At 44.1% G+C, this 20,833-nt stretch overlaps 1 protein-coding gene across 1 annotated transcript in view; it reads left to right on the top strand.

The window, feature by feature from the left end:
• The first annotated feature begins 6,658 nt into the window (after positions 1–6,658).
• The window catches only part of LOC126484688 (putative odorant receptor 71a), a 218,683-nt gene continuing 204,508 nt past the window's right edge, over positions 6,659–20,833 (top strand). The window contains exon 1 of the mRNA XM_050108283.1: positions 6,659–6,787. Within this exon, the coding sequence (XP_049964240.1) occupies positions 6,659–6,787 (129 nt within the window). The remainder of the gene's footprint in view (positions 6,788–20,833) is intronic.

Here is a 20,833-nt window from a genome sequence, read left to right on the forward strand (position 1 = left end):
ACGAGAGGATCATTTACTGGAAAAGGGACGATTGTCCACCAACTTCCAAAGAGGATAGCTTCAAAAATATTTATCGAATGCGCTGGGAAGACTGATCATTGCGTACAGACAACCTAGTTCTACAAGTTTGTAATGGATCACAAAACTGTAGGAACAATATTGTAAGTGTTAACAAGTTTTTTTTAGTTTTCTCTAAAGAGACGTTTTTAGACTTTCTTCCTTTTTCCAATCAGTGATTCAATTAATATGCCATATTCCAAAAGATCGGTGCAGTAGCTTTCAAGTAATAGTTACTCGTCCAAGCCTGCCTTCAGAGCTTAGTAATCCATCTACTAGAATGCACGATCCTTCAACACTAATTTTCGACAAAAACTGGCTGCTAAATTGTAACCTGAAAGTGAGTTTATCAAGTTTATATTTTCACTTTTAAGCCTATGTTCGTTTAAGCATATAACTTTTCCAGAACTTGTGTTCTCCAGAAATACCTCTAGTTCATGCAATTTGTTCATCATCCCTACTGACTATGTTAAGGTGAATTATGAAATTATTATGAACTAAATCAAACAAAGAATCATTTAATTGGTCATCGAAATTGGCACCTGTGTGGGTCTTTAATTCTAAATTGCATTCCGTAATTTTGTTTCTCGTGGACCAAATTCCATTGGAAGCGGTCCACTCTGTTAGTTTCCCTGTGAAGGATCGTCGAGCACAATAACAGACTTATTTCTACTTTCGTTGAAGAGAAATCTCTTCAAGAGCATTGCTTATGTTAGAAGGTAGCATTATTTTACCATATTTGTTGAGATGCATTCCATAGCGTGCGAAACAGTTTCTTTCATAGTTACTAGTGCCTATCACCTTAACATTCACAAAATTGGCACAGCTTCAAATTAGTATGTCTAATTTCTTTGTTAACGCACGACCAGTCTGGTAAGTCATACCTTAGTGGCAATGTTGTTATGATGACATTGGTGAAATACAGGAACCGCACCACTATAAACAGGTTCTTCATAAAGGCACTAGATTCTTTCCTGTAGAGGTTATTAGCACCCCCTATGAGCATAGCACAATCAGTCCTTGTGAAATCAGAACATTTTTCGTTAACACTTACTGTTGCGGTATAGAAATTTGCTCCAGTTTTTACGGTACCAGAAACTTGAACACTGCCATTTACAATGTCAATAATTCCGGAATGTTTCGTGCATGACTACCGCCAAATAGTTTCACTTTCTTCTTTTGTAGCCGTTTTTCCACTGCTGAGCCGTTGTTTGACGTAGACTTAGCATATTCCTTTGAAAAACCGTTATTATACAACGCTAAGATGTCTTTCTCAGTTTCCTGGTGTTTATGGCTGTCCTCTTTAGATGAAGTACAATTTGTACCGTGAATCAACATGTCAGATTTGTTTACATCGGATTCTTTACTGTAATCTTCTAGCGATGGGAGCCGGCCGGTGTGGCCGAGGGGTTCTAGGCGCTTCAGTCTGGAACCGCGCGACCGCTACGGTCGCAGGTTCGAATCCTGCCTCGGGCATGGATGTGTGTGATGTCCTTAGGTTAGTTAGGTTTAAGTAGTTCTAAGTTCTAGGGGACTGATGACCTCAGATGTTATGTCCCATAGCGCTCAGAGCCATTTGAACTAGCCATTTTCTAGCGATGGAGAGAAATGTATTTTCTTTTCCAAAAGTGCACTCGTATTCTTCAGTACAGTATACTTTTTGTTTAGAGCAAACATATCACTTTGAAGTGCCCTGATTATTTCGTCCTATTTTCTGATTACTTCTTTAAATTTGCGTTCACAGGTATCACTTACGCACGTAAGACAAGACCATGTATAATCGTCAGTTTCAAATTTTATGCTTACTTTGGAACATTTCTCATTAAACCAACATCGACAGTTGCTACACTGGATACCCTTTAATACTTTCTTGTCACAAATCTTGCAGTTGTTTTCACTTACGACTTTACCGCACGGCGCCATCTTGGGTAAGTGTTAAGATAAAACATTGGCTGTTTTGGTTATGGCAAGGCAAACACTGTGTTTGTCCACCAATTTAACCAATGTCTTGGAGGAATCTGAAGACTTTTCCGTACACCTAGCAAGTGAGCTGTGACTGGTCCTTTTTATCTGCTTATTCCTGACTGCAGGACATTCCAATGACTTGTTGAGTCCATGCCACGTCGGGTTGCTGCACCAAGCCTGACAAAAGGAGGTCCTACACGATACTAGGAGGTATCCTATGACTCTTATCGCCTCAGATTAAACTAGATATAATTTGATGCTTTAACTGAGAAAAAGTTAAATGCGAATGCGGCACGAACATCGGTGAATCTGCGTATCCGTTCCACCCGGCATTGCCTCGTCTAACTGAGCTAATGGGACAGCTCGGTAGAGTGCAGAGTTCATGTTACCTGTTCCAGGCCATGGTGACAGCAATTACAGCGTTGACATAGCCTCGTTTTTTAAGTCACATTTCCATGAAACCTAATGGCGGGACTACACTACTTGCCATTAAAACTGCTACACCAAGAAGAAATGCAGATGATAAACGGGTATTCATGGGACAAATATAGTATACTAGAGCTGACATGTGACTACATTTTCACGCAATTTGGGTGCATAGATCCTGAGAAATCAGTACCCAGAACAACCACCTCTGGCCGTAATAACGGCCTTGATACGCCTGGGCATTTAGTCAAACAGAGCTTGGATGGCGTGTACAGGTACAGCTGCCCATGCAGCTTCAACACGATACCACAGTTCATCAAGAGTAGTGTTATGACGACCCAGTTGCTCGGCCACCATTGACCAGACGTTCTCAGTTAGTGAGAGATCTGGAAAATGTGCTGCCCAGAGCAGCAGTCGAACATGTTCTGTATCCACAAAGGCCCCTACAGGACCTGCAACATGCGATCGTGCATTATCCTGCAGAAATGTAGGGTTTCGCAGGGACCGAATGAAGGGTAGAGCCACGGGTCGTAACACATCTGAAATGTAACGTCCATTGTTCATAGTGCCGTCATTGCGAATAAGAGGTGACCGAGACGTGTAACCAATGGCACCCCATACCATCACGCCGGATGATACGCCAGTATGGCGATGACGAATACACGCTCCCAATGTGCGTTCACCGCGATGTCGCCAAACACGGATGCGACCACCATGATGCTGTAAACAGAACCTGGATTCATCCGAAAAAATGACGTTTTGCCATTCGTGCACCCAGGTTCGGCGTTGAGTACACCATCGCAGGCGCTCCTGTCTCTGATGCAGCATCAAAGGTAACCAGAGCCATGGTCTCCGAGCTGATAGTCCATGCTGCTGCAAACGTCGTCGAACTGTTCGTGCAGATGGTTGTTGTCTTGCAAACGTCCCCATCTGTTGACTCAGGAATCGAGACGTGGCTGCACGATCCGTTACAACCATGCGGATAAGATGCCTGTCATCTCAACTACTAGTGATACGAGGCCGTTGGGATCCAGCACGGCGTTGCGTATTACCCTCTCTAACAACCCTACCACAACAAAGGTAAAAAATTAATTATGAATGTAGTGTTGCTCACGCTGCTAAATATTGCATTTTTGGGCAACAACAAAGTTCTATTACGTGGCAGGTGTCATTAGAGCACAGTTAATAAAGTCATTTCTTGAAATAATGGATAAACTAGGCACTCATCTTTTCGTATTTCCCACGCTGGTCTCGTTGTGAACTCATGGCTCCATCGTCGAAAATCTAGGTAGTGATGATTCCAAGCTCGGATGCAAAGAGGCCTAGGTGTTATTCTGCGATATTCAAAAGTTTTATAGATGTGTTTCATAAACCATTTTTGAAGATTAAACTTTTGCATCTTAGGAAAATGGTGATGTAGAAAAGTAATCACCACTCCGAATTTAAGTTACACTTCTTTTTTATTACTTTTGTTGCAATATCACGTAACTCGTTCCAAAACATCACTTCACAATATAAAAAATACTTGAAAATATCTTCCTCACTGTTAAAGTTCACATTTCATAAACTGACTACAATTTGCGTCTTTTTAACACGACGACCAAAACTTGACTCTCTAATAACCGCTTACGCGCCCAAAAATCAGAGTTACAAGTACGTCAAAGATCATAGTGACAAAAGAAAGAATACACATAAGAATATTATCATTGCAGTATATACATATCGATGTATCGAAGTACCTCTACATGAATGAAATCAAATCTGAATGTTGTCACAGAAATATGTTAACTATTTTACAGAAACACAGTAGGATATTGCTGGTATCGAGAGGTTGAGGTTACGTAATTCAAGTACCATCACACCTCCTGAACCCACCGATTCCATATTCTGTCAACGGTCATTGGCTCTCGACCAACGCGAGCATCAATGTCGCGATGCGATAAACCGCAATCGCGATAGGCTACAATCCGACCTTTATCAAAGTTGGAAACGTGGTGGTACGCATTTCTCCTCCTTACACGAGGCACACAACAACGTTTCACCAGGCAACGCCGGTCAACTGCTGTTTGTGTATGAGAAATCGGTTGGAAACCCATGTCAGCACGTTGTAGGTGTCGCCACCGGCGCCAACCTTGTGTGAATGCTCTGAAAAGCTAATCATATCACAGCATTTTCTTCCTGTCGGTTAAATTTCGCGTCTGTAGAACATCTTCGTGGTGTAACAATTTTCACCTACATCTACTTCTACATGACTACTCTACAATTCACATTTAAGTGCTTGGCAGAGGGTTCATCGAACCACAATCATACTATCTCTCTACCATTCCACTCCCGAACAGAGCGCGGGAAAAACGAACACCTAAACCTTTCTGTTCGAGCTCTGATTTCTCTCATTTTATTTTGATGATCATTCCTACCTATGTTGGTTGGGCTCAACAAAATATTTTCGCATTCGGAAGAGAAAGTTGGTGACCGAAATTTCGTAAATAGATCTCGCCGCGACGAAAAACGTCTTGGCTTTAATGACTTCCATCCCAATTCGCGTATCATATCTGCCACACTCTCTCCCCTATTACGTGAGAATACAAAACGAGCTGCCCTTTTTTGCACGCTTTCGATGTCCTCCGTCAATCCCGCTTGGTAAGGATCCCACACCGCGCAGCAACAGAGGACGAACGAGTGTAGTGTAAGCTGTCTCTTCAGTGGACTTGTTGCATCTTCTAAGTGTCCTGCCAATGAAACGCAACCTTTGGCTTGCCTTCCCCACAATATTATCTATGTGGTCTTTCCAACTGAAGTTGTTCGTAATTTTAACACCCAGATACTTAGTTGAATTGACAGCCTTGAGAATTGTACTATTTATCGAGTAATCGAATTCCAGCGGATTTCTTTTGGAACTCATGTGAATCACCTCACACTTTTCGATATTTAGTGTCAACTGCCACCTGCCACACCATGCAGTAATCTTTTCTAAATCGCTTTGCCACTGATACTGGTCTTCGGATGATCTTACTAGACGGTAAATTACAGCATCATCTGCGAACAACCTAAGAGAACTGCTCAGATTGTCACCCAGGTCATTTATACAGGGTGTTACAAAAAGGCACGGCCAACCTTTCAGGAAACATTCCTCACACACAAATAAAGAAAAGATGTTATGTGCACATGTGTCCGGAAACGCTTAATTTCAGTGTTAGAGCTAATTTTAGTTTCGTCAGTATGCTCTTCCACCTACGCTCAATGGAGCACGTTATCATGATTTCATACGGGATACTTTACCTGCGCTGCTCGAACATGTGCCTTTACAAATACGACACAACATGTGGTTCGTGCACGATGGAGCTCCTCTAAATTTCAGTCAAAGTGTTCGTACGCTTCTCAACAACAGATTCGGTGACCGATGGATTGGTAGAGGCGCACCAATGCCACGCTCTCCTGACCTCAACCTTCTTGACTTTCATCTATGGGGGCATTTGAAAGCTCTTGTCTACGCAATCCCGGTACCAAATGTAGAGACTCTTCGTGCTCGTATTGTGGACGGCTGTGATACAATACGCCATTCTCCAGGGCTGCTTCAGTGCATCAGGGATTCCATGCGATGGAGGGTGGATGCATGTATCCTCGCTAACGGAGGACATTTTGAACATTTCCTGTAACAAAGTGTTTGAAGTCACGCTGGTACGTTCTGTTGCTGTGTGTTTCCATTCCATGATTAATGTGATTTGAAGAGAAGTAATAAAATGAGCTCTAACATGGAAAGTAAGCGTTTCCGGACACATGTCCGTATAACATATTTTCTTTCTTTGTGTGTGAGGAATGTTTTCTGAAAGTTTGGCCGTGCCTTTTTGTAACACCCTGTATAGATCAGGCCATTAGTGTGTATTTTGCTAGAAACACTTGAATTGGGATGAGGACTCACATACTCGTCGCCAAGTGCGGTATTTTTTCTTGGCCCTGCATACCGCAACGTTTACTTCCGTTTAAACTCGGCATGAGCAGAGTGTAGTTGATTCCAGTTTACTGCGTGCCTTTAAATCGGTACAAACAAACGGCTTACAGGGGGGCGGTAGCGTCGGAGGCGGGTCGGGATCTGCTGGGCCCCGGCGAGAAGGTGCTGCGCCTGTTGGGGGTGTGGCCGCCCCCGGGGCCGGAGGCGCGGGGGCGGCTGCGGGGGCGGCTGCCGGCGCCGCTGCTGGGACTGCAGCTGGGCATGGTGGGCGTGCTGGCCAGCACGGCGGCGCACATACACCAGGGCGGCGGCGGCGACGACGACGAGGAGGCGCGACAGACCTCCGTCGCCATCTTCATTGTCGGCACCGTCATCGGGATGCTCGTCAAGGTCAGGAGTAAACATTAACAAACACTGCTCGAACCAGACTGTAATAACTCTTTCGCATCACGCTGAAAAGTGCCCCTTTACTCAGCACTTTCATTTTCCTCACACTATACCGTGTTTTCTGTCTATAGTGATGCTTATACGAGGGATGTTCAGTAAGTCATGCAACACTTTTTTTCTCGGACAGTGTCGGTTGAAAAAAAAGCGGAATTTATTGCGGAATATTCCCACTTCAGTCGTTATACTTCCATGAAGTTCCGATAGATGGCGGTGTGGTGTCACCGCCAGACACCACACTTGCTAGGTGGTAGCCTTTAAATCGGCCGCTGTCCGTTAGTATACGTCGGACCCGCGAGTCGCCACTATCAGTGATTGCAGACCGAGCGCCGCCACATGGCAGGTCTAGTCTCTTGAGACTCCCTAGCACTCGTCCCAGTCGTACACCCGACTTTGCTAGCGATGGTTCACTGACTACAGACGCTCTCATTTGCCGAAACGACAGTTTAGCATAGCCTTCAGCTACGTCATTTGCTACGACCTAGCAAGGCGCCATATTCAGTTATTATGTCTTCTGAACAGATAATATTGTGACTCATGTACCGCCAAGAGCGACGTTCATCATTAATGGATTAAAGTTAAGTATCAAACTACGTCCGCTTTCTGAATTCTAATTCCTTGTCATGTTCCAGACCTCACGTCAGTATAGTTCTTCCCTCCTCACGCCAGCCTGCGTGAGCTAAAACGCGTGCATTTCGGCCTCCTCTAGTAACACGGTGTTGGCTCTTCTGCCAACACAACAGGCGGCGCTATAAGTATCCTTCAAAATGGCGTCTGTAGTCGTGGTGCATTCCAAGCAGACACATGGCATCGCGTTCCTTTTTTTTAGAAAACCAGAAAATTGGAGGCACTCATAGGTGATGGTGAGCCCCCCTTCTAACAGCCGTGTTCCTTAAGTATCTAGAGGAACGGAAGGTTCCAAATGATTGGAAAAGAGTACAGGTAGTCCCAGTTTTCAAGAAGGGTCGTCGAGCAGATGCGCAAAACTATAGGCCTATGTCTCTGACATCGATCTGTTGTAGAATTTTAGAACATGCTTTTTTGCTCGCGTATCATGTCATTTCTGGAAACCCAGAATCTACTCTGTAGGAATCAACATAGATTCCGGAAACAGCGATCGTGTGAGACCCAACTCGCTTTATTTGTTTACGAGACCCAGAAAATATTAGATGCAGGCTCCCCGGTAGATGCCATTATCCTTGAGTTCCGGACGGCGTTCGATAGAGTTCGGCACTGTTGCTTGATAAACAAAGTAAGAGCCTACGGAATATCAGACCGGCTGTGTGGCTGGATTGAAGAGTTTTTAACAAACAGAACACAGCGTGTTGTTCTCAATGGAGAGACGTCTACAGACGTTACAGTAACCTATGGCGTGCCACAGGGGAGTGTTATGGGACCACTGCTTCTCACAAAACTAGTAGATAGTGTCGGAAGTTCCATGCAGCTTTTCGCGGATGATGCTGTAGTATACAGAAAAGTTGCAGCATTAGAAAATTGCAGCGAAATGCGGGAAGATCTGCAGCGGATAGGCACTTGGTGCAGGGAGTGGCAACTGACCCTTAACATAGACAGATGTAATGTATTGCGAATACATAGAAAGAAGGATCCTTTATTGAATGGTTATATGATAGCGGAACAAACACTGGTAGCAGTTACTTCTGTAAAATATCTGGGAGTATGCGTGCGGAACGATTTGAAGTGGAATGATCATATAAAATTAATTGTTGGTAAGGCGGGTGCCAGCTTGAGATTCACTGGGAGAGTTCTTAGAAAATGTAGTCCATCAACAAAGGAGGTGGCTTACAAAACACTCGTTCGACCTATACTTGAGTATTGCTCATCAGTATGAGATCCGTACCACGTCGGGTTGACAGTGGAGATAGAGAAGATCCAAAGAAGAGCGTCGCGTTTCGTCACAGGGTTATTTGGTAAGCGTGATAGCGTTACGGAGATGTTCAGCAAACTCAAGTGGCAGACTCTGCAAGAGAGGCGCTCTGCATCGCGGTGTAGCTCGCTGTCCAGGTTTCGAGAGGGTGTGTTTCTGGATGAGGTATCGAATATATTGCTTCCCCCTACTTATACCTCCCGAGGAGATCACGAACGTAAAATTAGAGAGATTCGAGCGCGCACGGAGGCTTTCCGGCAGTCGTTCATCCCGCGAACCATACGCGACTGGAACAGGAAAGGGAGGTAATGACAGTGGCACGTAAAGTGCCCTCCGCCACACACCGTTGGGTGGCTTGCGGAGTATAACTGTAGATGTAGATGTAGAGCCATTGGGCGAGGCTGATTGTGACAGTTTTTTGTTGAACATCATCACAGGCGATGAAAAATGGATTCCTCACTTCGAACCAGAAACAAAACGCCAATCTGCGGACTGGCGTCACACCACTTCTCCTCTGAAGAAAAGTTTCAAAGCCATTACCTCGGCTGGTATAAAGTCATGGTCGACGGTCTTTTGGGTCTCTGAGGGGGTTACTCTGTTTCATGCCCTCCCTCATGGTGCGACGATTAGTTCTGAAGCGCATCATGTGACCCTCAGGAAACTGAAGAAACGACTTCAATGTGTTCTTTGCCACAAAGCTATAAATGAATTGTCCATCTCTATGACAACGCAGGACTTCACATACGTTTGAGCACTCGAATGGACATCACAAAACTGTTCTTTCTCATCCACCCTACAGTGCAGGTCTCTCGCTTTCCGACTTCCATCTGTTTGGCCATGATAAAAACTCAATCCGTAGCAAACAGTAGGTGGAAGATATTGAAGTTACTGATGCGCCAAGATGTCAACTGCGACATCGACCAGTAGAGTAGTACCTTGTCAACATATAAGCCCTCACAACAATTGGGTGTAAGGCCGTCGCATTGAGTGGAGATTATGTTGAAAAATAGGGTTTTCTAGCCAAAAAAGTGGGGAATAATATGGCGTACTGGAATCTTGAGTAAAACCAACCTACTTTCAGAAAAAAAGTGTTGCATTACTTACTGAACGCTCATCATATTGTTATACTCCATGCGTATATGTTCTCGCCAATGTCCATCAATCGATACAAACTTTGTAGCAACTTCTTTGCTTGATCACTGCAACAATGTCGACTCTTTGAGAGCCTGTCTGCTTGCAACCAGTGGGATTCGTCTGGGGGTGTTGGGCCATGATGGTTCAGTTCATTTGAAAGAGGGACACCAGTACATTACTGTATTGTGGAGAGGTCTTAGAGCAATTGCGCTGTGTGCTGATGTAGGGAGGAATGCTACTTGTCTGGCGGAAGCCTAAGCTGTTAAACAGATCCAACAATGCAAGAGTAATTAGATGAGATCATTACAACTTACATGCTTTAAAGAAAGTTAATTTTTGTGAGGAGGTTAGTGTGACACGATTTCATCAAGAGCACTCCACATGCAGGAACTCGGGCATGTCCTTTCGCACAGCGGTATAGGCATACGTCGGAAGCTGTTTATTGCATCTCGCGTACATTATTTTGCTTCGTTATGTTGTAAACGTACAGACATTACCCGCTCCATATACAGGGTGTCCAGAAAAGGGCTCACTGATTTCAAAATTAAATATCTCGAAAACAAATATCGATAGAGGAATGCAGTAAACGGTATGTTTATTGTGAAAGCTGTAAGAAGTTTATACAGCAGTTTGAAATAATAGTTACAAAAGCTGCTAACAGATGGCGCTGTACGCTGTACAGCTCATATCAGCACACATAACTGAAATAATCGTATGAAAACAATCTTTGCAAACAATCACATCACAATGTTTTCAAAATGTTCACCATTGGCACTACAAAGGTGGCGCAAACGAAGAATGAAATTCGCCATCACATTTCGTAGTGTCTCTACCGAAATGGATTCACATGCCACAGAGATCGCCGATTCAAGCTCGTCCAGCGTGGCGGGATGTTTCGGGTAGACCATGTCTTTCATTGTGCCCCACAAAAAAAAGTCACAGGGAGTCAAATCCGGCGAATATGGAGGCCAATCCATTCCTGCACCAGTAAATTTGGGATATTCCAAAGCAATGACTCGATTCCCGAAGTATTCCTCAAGAAAGCGAAACACTTGTTCGGTCCGATGTGATCGGGCTCCATCTTGCATAAACCATTCAGTACCTGGTCGATCCTCTAACGCTTGCTGTGTGGCGACAAATTGTTCCAAAACTGCAACGTTACGTGCACCAGTGACCGTTTCTCGAATGAAAGAAGGGTCAATAATGCCTCTGCTGCATACTGCAGCCCACACAGTAACTTTAGGAGAATACAGGGGTTTCGCTCCACACCAATATGGCTTTTCGGAACCCCAAAATCGCCAGTTCTGCTTATTCACGTGTCCATTCAGGTGGAAGTGTGCTTCATCTATAAGCCAGACGCAGCCAACATCAAATCCTTCACTATCAATCATTGTGAGCATCTGATTAGGAAAGGCAACCCTTTGTTGCACAGCTCGTACGGGTATGGCCTGGTGCGTTTGAAGTTTGAAAGGAAACATGTGTAGGCTCTTTCTCAGTATTTTCTGCGTGCTGGAACGCTTCAAACCAGTCTCAGATGCAATTCTATGGACGGATGACATTGGATTTCGCTGAATAATTCCAGAAACTGTGGCGATATTTTCAGGCGTAACTGCGGTTTGCTTGCGGCCAACATGCCCCACTAGATCATCAGTTACGCTGCCTGTTCGTTGAAATTTTGCGAAGAGCGTACGAATGGTTTTCGCATCGGGTCCTTTTGGAACATTAAATCGTGCTTGAAAACTTCGCCTTGTTGCCGTAGGACTCTCTTCTAACCTGTGGTAGTCTAGCACCAGAAAAACGCGTTGTTCAATGGAGTACATGGTTTTAATCTCTTCCTTCGGTACGCTAACCTCCTTTCACGTTTCAATAGTGGGACTGATCGCTCTGGGCTTCGGATCACTATTTATACTAGGAATTACGTATGGCGATTAAAGCGACATCTGTTAGCAACTTTTGTATTTATTATTTCAAACTACTGTATAAACTTCTTACAGCTTTCACAATAAACATACCGTTTACTGCATTCCTCTATCGATCTTTGTTTTCGAGATATTTAATTTTGAAATCAGGGAGTCCTTTTGTGGACACCCTGTATATACATTAGTTTCTATATCAGAACTGTATGCTACGAAAGTGATTATTCGTCTGCTTGTAGATTCAAATTTTAAACTGCGCGTTGAAATATTCCTAATGGGCTGTAAAGTTATCTGCTTCTGTTGGCGGACTATATGCTCCTTTTTATTCATTTCTCTCGGTTTCAACTGAAAACGAGCATTATCATTTATTTTGTATTTCGGCCCACTTGAGTGTGTTGCTCTGCTTGACTGTCGTCTTGTTAGATTACGTGAGCTAAATACACGATTCACCAGCATTCTGATGAATAGACACTCGTCTGTTGAACTACCACCGAACAATATTAATAATGATCAGTCCTTCTCAGGAAGCTATTAGGTTACAGATGCTGATAAAGGTAGGTGGACGTGTGCCACATTGCTGGCTGTTTTTTTACGAAGTATTGGGCTATGTAAACTCACTCACGTTTACAACATTATCTATAAAGGAGAATCAGGCTTCAAAGTTGCCCTTCATGACTTTCGTGACTAACTATTTTGTAAATTAACGTTATTGCTCGGCTGGACACTATAAGGAGAAGACTAACCCATATTCAGTGCAATCCATTGCCTTTGCGAACTAATATATTCACTGTGCAGTATGCAATCATAAGATGTGCAGCCCCGTTTCTTTTCATTGGATTAAATTTATGAAAGTACATGTACTTTGTTACTACTTTCTACTCAATTCACGAGTCCGATCGCATTACCAACTTGTTTCTCGGAGTAGTAGCGTACTGGGTCTCTTGGTGCAATTTTGACACCAAATTGGTATCAAATTGCTATGCAAATTAATTAACTTGATCAATTAATTACCGCCACCACCACCGCCTTCCCATCCGCAGATGACGTCATGGGCTTTCTTCAGCTGACACATGGAACCCCCCACCCCGTCCCCCTCCACAACCCTCCCCCTCTCCCTCCCCCACCTATCCCATTGGTGGGAATTTCGAATTTTGGTGAGAATTTATTTGTCCCAGGGATGTACTGACGCCCCCACCCCCCGGGAATTTGCGGGAAATTTAAAATGGCGGTGCCCTTCCTGGGACTCAAATCTTGGTCCATCAGGACAGGAAGGCCCAAGTGCTGCCCCCAACACATGGAAACTGACCAGATGCAGGAGAGGAAGGCTAGGTTAGTGTACTTTATTTATTTCGGTTGTAAACTGAGGTAAAGATTGTTCATAATTACGTAATTAATTATAAAGATTTGTCGAAATTACATAACAATATGCTTGACGCTACACAAGGAGGGCCCGAAATCGTAAGACAGCCCAAAAATTCACGATACCCTACAACTGGTATTACCCACTGGGAAAATATTTCAAAATACGACTCGAAACTAGTGGCACACATACTCAAACTCTATCTTTCATCTATTAGCTGGCAGAAAAAAGTCTGGGGTAACAAGGTACTATCTTTACTTTTTATTACAGGAAATATGTTCAACTGGTATAGGACAGAGAGGAGTTTAATAAGTGTATTACCTGTAAGCATACAGCTGTTTGACTTCAGAATTCGCTATAGATGCCTCGCCCTGCAGCCCAGGAATCGAAGCCAATAGACGCTACTGCGGCTGATGGAAAGTGCTTCACTGATCTAATTACGCATCGAAATTATCGAGAAAGAAAACAGCATTCATAATGAACGGGTCATAATGCAACACATGCACTGGGGAAAATCGTTGTCCCGACAGGCTGCAGATGGGCGGCAGTTGACTGTGCATTCTCCTTGAAGTACGATCGAGCACTAGCGAAATTATAGGCACCCCTGCCGCTCCCTCCCTCCACCTACTATGCAGACACAGACCTTTTCGGACAGGTCAACTGCTACTGAGTGCCTCGCAGTTTTTTCTGCGGCCTACCGCCCTTCCTCTGGCAAAGGAGCGGCACCCAGCCTGCTTTGAGGCGAGGGTCCTTCACCAACACAAAAGGATGTAAAGCCAGCTAAATATGAGATAAATGAGGGCCGCCATGCCCCACGCGCTGTGCCCTGCTCGGGGCACATCGACCCCACACACACAATGGACCGTCACCACATCACTCCTGCAAGTGCCTGCCTTGGACACTCTGCACTGTAGCAATTGTATTTAACATCAATATATCTCTATTAACCGAACATCTACTAAAAAGGAAACAATCGTGATGATGATAATAAATATCCTCTTTCCATGAAAATGGGCGCAGTCTTTTTTCTTTTTAGTTTTATGTTTTATGTTTAGTTTTTAGTTTGAAAGGAGGATATAAGATGAACATCAACAAAATCAAAACGAGGATAATGCAATGTAGTCGAATTAAGTCGGGTGATGTTGAGGGAATTAGATTAGGAAATGAGACACTTAAAGTAGTAAAGGAGTTTTGCTATTTCTGGAGCAAAATAACTGATGATGGTCGAAGTAGAGAGGATATAAAATGTAGACTGGCAATGGCAAGGAAAACCTTTCTGAAGAAGAAAAATTTGTTAGCATTGAGTATAGATTTAAGTGTCAGGAAGTCGTTGCTAAAAGTATTTGTATGGAGTGTAGGCATGTATGGAAGTGAAACATGGACGATAAATAGTTCAGACAAGAAGAAAATAGAAGCTTTCGAAATGTGGTGCTACAGAAGAATGCTGAAGATTAGATGGGTAGATCACAAAACTAATGAGGAGGTATTGAATAGAATTGGGGAGAAGAGGAGTTTGTAGCACAGCTTGACTAGAAGAAGGGATCGGTTGGTAGGACATGTTCTGAGACATCAAGGGATAACCAATTTAGTATTGGAGGGCAGCGTGGAGGGTAAAAATCGTAGAAGGAGACCAAGAGATGGATACACTAAGCAGATTCAGAAGGATGTAGGTTGCAGTAGGTACTGGGAGATGAAGAAGCTTGCACAGAATAGAGTAGCATAGAGAGTTGCATCAAACCAGTCTCAGGACTGAAGACCACAGCAACAACAGCAACATGAGCAAAGTCATTGTAGTTTTTACGTTCGACTGCAGGATAGAATTTGCATCTCATTACTTTGCAACAGCCAACGAAGCACATCGCCGCCAATTACAAATGGCCAAAATTCAGAGGTCGGGCTATACACTCCCTATATATGTCCACCCTGCATAATATTGGGAAAAAATAACTTCCACTATTTTGCTGCGAAAATTACTAGTCACCTCAGAATGCCCTCGCTATATCGAAGCCGTTGCCAGAGTAAAGAAAAAATGAGAATTTAAACTCCATAGAAAAAAACACCTATGTTAAGCAATTTATTTCAGCCTGATGGAGAAATTACACTACCTGAGAGCGTCTCTCGCTCTCAAATCAGTGTCTGTAAATAAAATGTCGTGCATATGTGTATTACAAACGTTTTAGACACATGAAATAACGTTAGAGAATACAATCTTGCACACCACTTCCTTACATGTCGGAAAAAATCATTTTACTTTTGAGAACTATAAGCCATAAGTCAAGAGAAATTTACTGTTTAGTGCACTATGGCAGGTTCCGTTTTACAATGCAAAGCTATATTACACCTGCGTTTGCAAAACAAATCGTCCGAGCCTGTCTTGCAATAGAACCTCCCGTAAGATTTTACTGCGTCTCTCTCCCTCTCTTCCATTACATAGAAATCAAATACCATCTACAAGCTTACATTTGACATTTTTGATCCATAGCTCCCCTCTACCGACCTTAGTGTAAAATCCCTACCACATAACAGCCATTCAATTGCAACAGTAGCAGATTCTTGGGCTCTAGTTTTGTACGCAATTTGATCATCACAACCTGTTTCATGCAATCTTTTCACATGTCGGAAAAATACATGTATCATTTCTAGATTCCACAATGAGCTATAAATCAAGTGGTGTCTACTTTACAATTAGAAGTTATGAAGTATGAAATAACACAGGACTTGCGGTAACACCTATTTTTAAACACGCAATCGTGACGATAAGACAGTCACGATTCCACAAGAATCGATATAGCCGATTTCTATTAGTTTTATGGGCAAAATCAGTGTAGTTCTGAGAGAACTATCTGCATCTACCACTTGTAATGCCACCCAATGTAACTGCACGGTTCCAAACAACTGTCTGAAGGTGGTGACCTCTATATTAAATCCCATGCTCCACAGTGACAAAGTAGCAGATATCCAGTGTTCCGCCAAGTCTCTCTCCATCCCAACCAAGTGATTTCAATCATTATTTGCTAATAAACAGCGTACCAGTAGGCGGATGGGATGGGAAAGACAACGTCGATATGGGACAATGTACTGTAATATGCACCACAGTTGATAGCGCAATCAATTTTATCAGTTGCTCCGTAATTTCGACGCCAGCCAGTGACACAGCAAATAGCTTCCCGATTTCTGTATCATCGACAAATCACCCCTCCACTACTTTGCAATTACAATATGCTAGATTGCAAATACAGGTAGATGAGTGTGCAGTATGCCTATTTGGCTACCAAATCATACCACACAGTGTCCTATAGCGATGCAATTAGGTTATCTACATATTTCCAGCGCATCGATCATAGTGCAGAATTTAACTGGCCATTTCTCCCTGTGTGGATGAGCATCCACAGTATTCTCGCTTTCATGGGATAAAGGCGGAGACTGACAGACCTCCCCCACATTGGATTTGACCAATCCTCCTGCAACAACAATCTTGCTTATGCCACCTACTCAAATTTACAAGATCTCTCCAGATATGTTTGTGTCGAGGAGGGTATCACCTCTTATTGGTGTACAGAAGACATGAGAATGTTGCGATGATATAACAGATGGTTTAGAAGAAAAATATGGTGTATACTTGACGGAGCTCCATACGGATAGAGTTTGAAACATTTCACATAAATCAACTGTGCTATCAATTCTGAAGCATTATTCCACTGTGTGGATTCAGTATCAGAAGGTACCGGGATGAGAACAATGATTGTAAAGCGTTATCACACATTAATATGATGAACCTCAAAATTGTGTATTGTTAAAGACACGTGGTGTCCGAAGTATTAGTCGTGCAGAATGCAAATACTCTTAATTAATTCTGGATATATTTGTCCAACATCAGACATACAACCATTCCGCAAGTTTCCTACTTCAATCACTATGGCGACAAACTTTAAAATGATAAAACTACTTCCTTCTACACTATTATGGTGTCCCAGGAAGACTTCGTCAGTGTATATTCGCCGCTCGAGCTGCTTATAAACCAACTAGAACGAAGTCAGGAGACTGCTGTTCTTTCTCTTAGGAAATTAATGGATTTTATATGTCCTTTTAATATAATAACTGATGATGGTCGAAGTAGAGAGGATATAAAATGTAGACTGGCAACGGCAAGGAAAGTGTTTCTGAAGAGGAAAAATTTGTTAACATCGAGTATTGATTTAAGTGTCAGGAAGTCGTTTCTGAAAGTACACTCCTGGAAATTGAAATAAGAACACCGTGAATTCATTGTCCCAGGAAGGGGAAACTTTATTGACACATTCCTGGGGTCAGATACATCACATGATCACACTGACAGAACCACAGGCACATAGACACAGGCAACAGAGCATGCACAATGTCGGCACTAGTACAGTGTGTATCCACCTTTCGCAGCAATGCAGGCTGCTATTCTCCCATGGAGACGATCGTAGAGATGCTGGATGTAGTCCTGTGGAACGGCTTGCCATGCCATTTCCACCTGGCGCCTCAGTTGGACCAGCGTTCGTGCTGGACGTGCAGACCGCGTGAGACGACGCTTCATCCAGTCCCAAACATGCTCAATGGGGGACAGATCCGGAGATCTTGCTGGCCAGGGTAGTTGACTTACACCTTCTAGAGCACGTTGGGTGGCACGGGATACATGCGGACGTGCATTGTCCTGTTGGAGCTGCAAGTTCTCTTGCCTGTCGAGGAATGGTAGAACGATGGGTTCGATGACGGTTTGGATGTACCGTGCACTATTCAGTGTCCCCTCGACGATCACCAGTGGTGTACGGCCAGTGTAGGAGATCGCTCCCCACACCACGATGCCGGGTGTTGGCCCTGTGTGCCTCGGTCGTATGCAGTCCTGATTGTGGCGCTCACCTGCACGGCGCCAAACACGCATACGACGATCATTGGCACCAAGGCAGAAGCGACTCTCATCGCTGAAGACGACACGTCTCCATTCGTCCCTCCATTCACGCCTGTCGCGACACCACTGGAGGCGGGCTGCACGATGTTGGGGCGTGAGCGGAAGACGGCCTAACGGTGTGCGGGACCGTAGCCCAGCATCATGGAGACGGTTGCGAATGGTCCTCGCCGATACCCCAGGAGCAACAGTGTCCCTAATTTGCTGGGAAGTGGCGGTGCGGTCCCCTACGGCACTGCGTAGTATCCTACGGTCTTGGCGTGCATCCGTGCGTCGCTGCGGTCCGGTCCCAGGTCGATGGGCACGTGCACCTTCCGCCGACCACTGGCGACAACATCGATGTACTGTGGAGACCTCACGCCCCACGTGTTGAGCAATTCGGCGGTACGTCCACCCGGCCTCCCGCATGCCCACTATATGCCCTCGCTCAAAGTCCGTCAACTGCACATACGGTTCACGTCCACGCTGTCGCTGCATGCTACCAGTGTTAAAGACTGCGATGGAGCTCCGTATGCCACGGCAAACTGGCTGACACTGACGGCGGCGGTGCACAAATGCTGCGCAGCTAGCGCCATTCGACGGCCAACACCGCAGTTCCTGGTCTGTCCGCTGTGCCGTGCGTGTGATCATTGCTTGTACAGCCCTCTCGCAGTGTCCGGAGCAAGTATGGTGGGTCTGACACACCGGTGTCAATGTGTTCTTTTTTCCATTTCCAGGAGTGTATTTGTATGGAGTGTAGCCATGTATGGAAGTGAAACATGGACAATAAATAGTTTGGACAAGAAGAGAATAGAAGCTTTCGAAATGTGGTGCTACAGAAGAATGCTGAAGATTAGATGGGTAGATCACATAACTAATGAGGAGGTATTGAATAGAATTGGGGAGAAGAGGAGCTTGTGGCACAACTTGACTAGAAGAAGGGATCGGTTAGTGGGACATGATCTGAGGCATCAAGGGATCACCAATTTAGTACTGGAGGGCAGCGTGGAGGGTAAAAATCGTAGAGGGAGACCGAGAGATGAATACACTAAGCAGATTCAGAAAGATTTAGGCTGCAGTAGGTACTGGGAGATGAAGAAGCTTGCACAGGACAGAGTAGCATGGAGAGCCGCATCAAACCAGTCTCAGGACTGAAGACCACAACAACAACAACAACATGTCCTTTTAAGCTGGAAACATACGTACTCTCAATCACACTTCCCGCGTCAGTCGTGCTTATCATTAGTAGTAGTAGAAGTATTGGTTTTGACGGATGCGGCTATGTCTCACAAGGAAACAGAGTGAGGAAAAACCCACATGAATAGTTTCGATAGCTGATATATTGAGATACAACCTGCGTCCTGCTGCACGAAAATGCACACGAAGAAACAGCAGCTTCTTAACTTTTTACGAGGGAATAAGCACCACGTTCAGTAGCCAGAGGAGATGCAACAGTCTTTTTGCTGTTTACAGTAACATCACCACAGCTTTGGTAGCACTCCTCCTGCACAGAGAAGTCCTGGTCTGATATTAGGTACGTTTGCTCATGTGTAGGTTAATATAACAAATTCTTCCAAACATCACATCTCTCGTGTACAACCCCCTCACGCTATTAAAGGTGATATATGTGAGATTGGTCCTCTCTCCTACAGAATATTCTTGGGAATACCATAAGTCTGATAAACACATTGATTCTTCTTCTTAATACTTAAGGAATAACACTATTTGTGGGAACCAACTATAATTCGGTAATATCTATATTCGGCAGCATGTGTTAGAACGCAGTTACGGATTGAGATACATATGTTTTGCCTGCGTTAATATGTCACCTCTGTGTAATACTTATGTCGCCTTTGTTAAAGTATGTGTTACGAAGACCCACGTAGTTTACAGAGAGGGGGTGAGGGTTAAAAGTGAATGCAGCCAGACATAATTTTTAAGCTTTTCTCGGTCTTGAGTCTACGGTTACTCCCAACCCACCTCAGTTCCCCGCATTTTGTGGTACTGTACTTTTCCTCTAATTGTATGCCTTCTCAGCCAATTTACGTGATTTTGGGAGTTCTTATCGTGATTTTACATATTTCTTCGTATTTTACTGAATTTTACGTATTTTCCATCAATTTGTCATAATTAAATCAGGTTCTTCTCGATTTTTGCCGATTATATGTCAATTTTTCATATCTTTTGATATGTTTCTGTACTTATATGATCATATTGCTGGCACATCCATGAGTTGTTTGATTTTATACGGGGATATTTGCATGCCTTATGTGTTGTTGGTAGAAGAGCCAACACCGTGTTACTAGTGGAGGCCGAAATGCACGCGTTTTAGCTCACGCAGGCTGGCGCGGGGAGGGAAGAATTATATTGACGTGAGGTCTGGAACATGACAAGGAATTAGAATTCAGAAAGCGGACGTAGGTAGTTTGATACTTAACTTTAATCTATTAACGATGAACGTCGCTCTTGACGGTACATGAGTCACAATATTATCTGTTCAGAAGACATAGTAACTGAATATGGCGCCTTGCTAGGTCGTAGCAGATGGCGTAGCTGAAGGCTATGCTACACTGTCGTCTCTGCAAATGAGAGCGTCTGTAGTCAGTGAACCATCGCTAGCAAAGTCGGCTGTACAACTGGGGCGAGTGTTAGGACGTCTCTCTACACCTGCCGTGTGGCGGCGCTCGGTCTGCAATCACTGACAGTGGCGACACGCGGGTCCGACGTATACTAACGGACCGCGGCCGATTTAAAGGCTACCACCTAGCAAGTGTGGTGTCTGGCGGTGACA

This window comes from Schistocerca serialis, chromosome 6 (assembly GCF_023864345.2).
Source record: "Schistocerca serialis cubense isolate TAMUIC-IGC-003099 chromosome 6, iqSchSeri2.2, whole genome shotgun sequence".
NCBI classification, from domain to species: Eukaryota; Metazoa; Arthropoda; class Insecta; order Orthoptera; family Acrididae; genus Schistocerca; species Schistocerca serialis.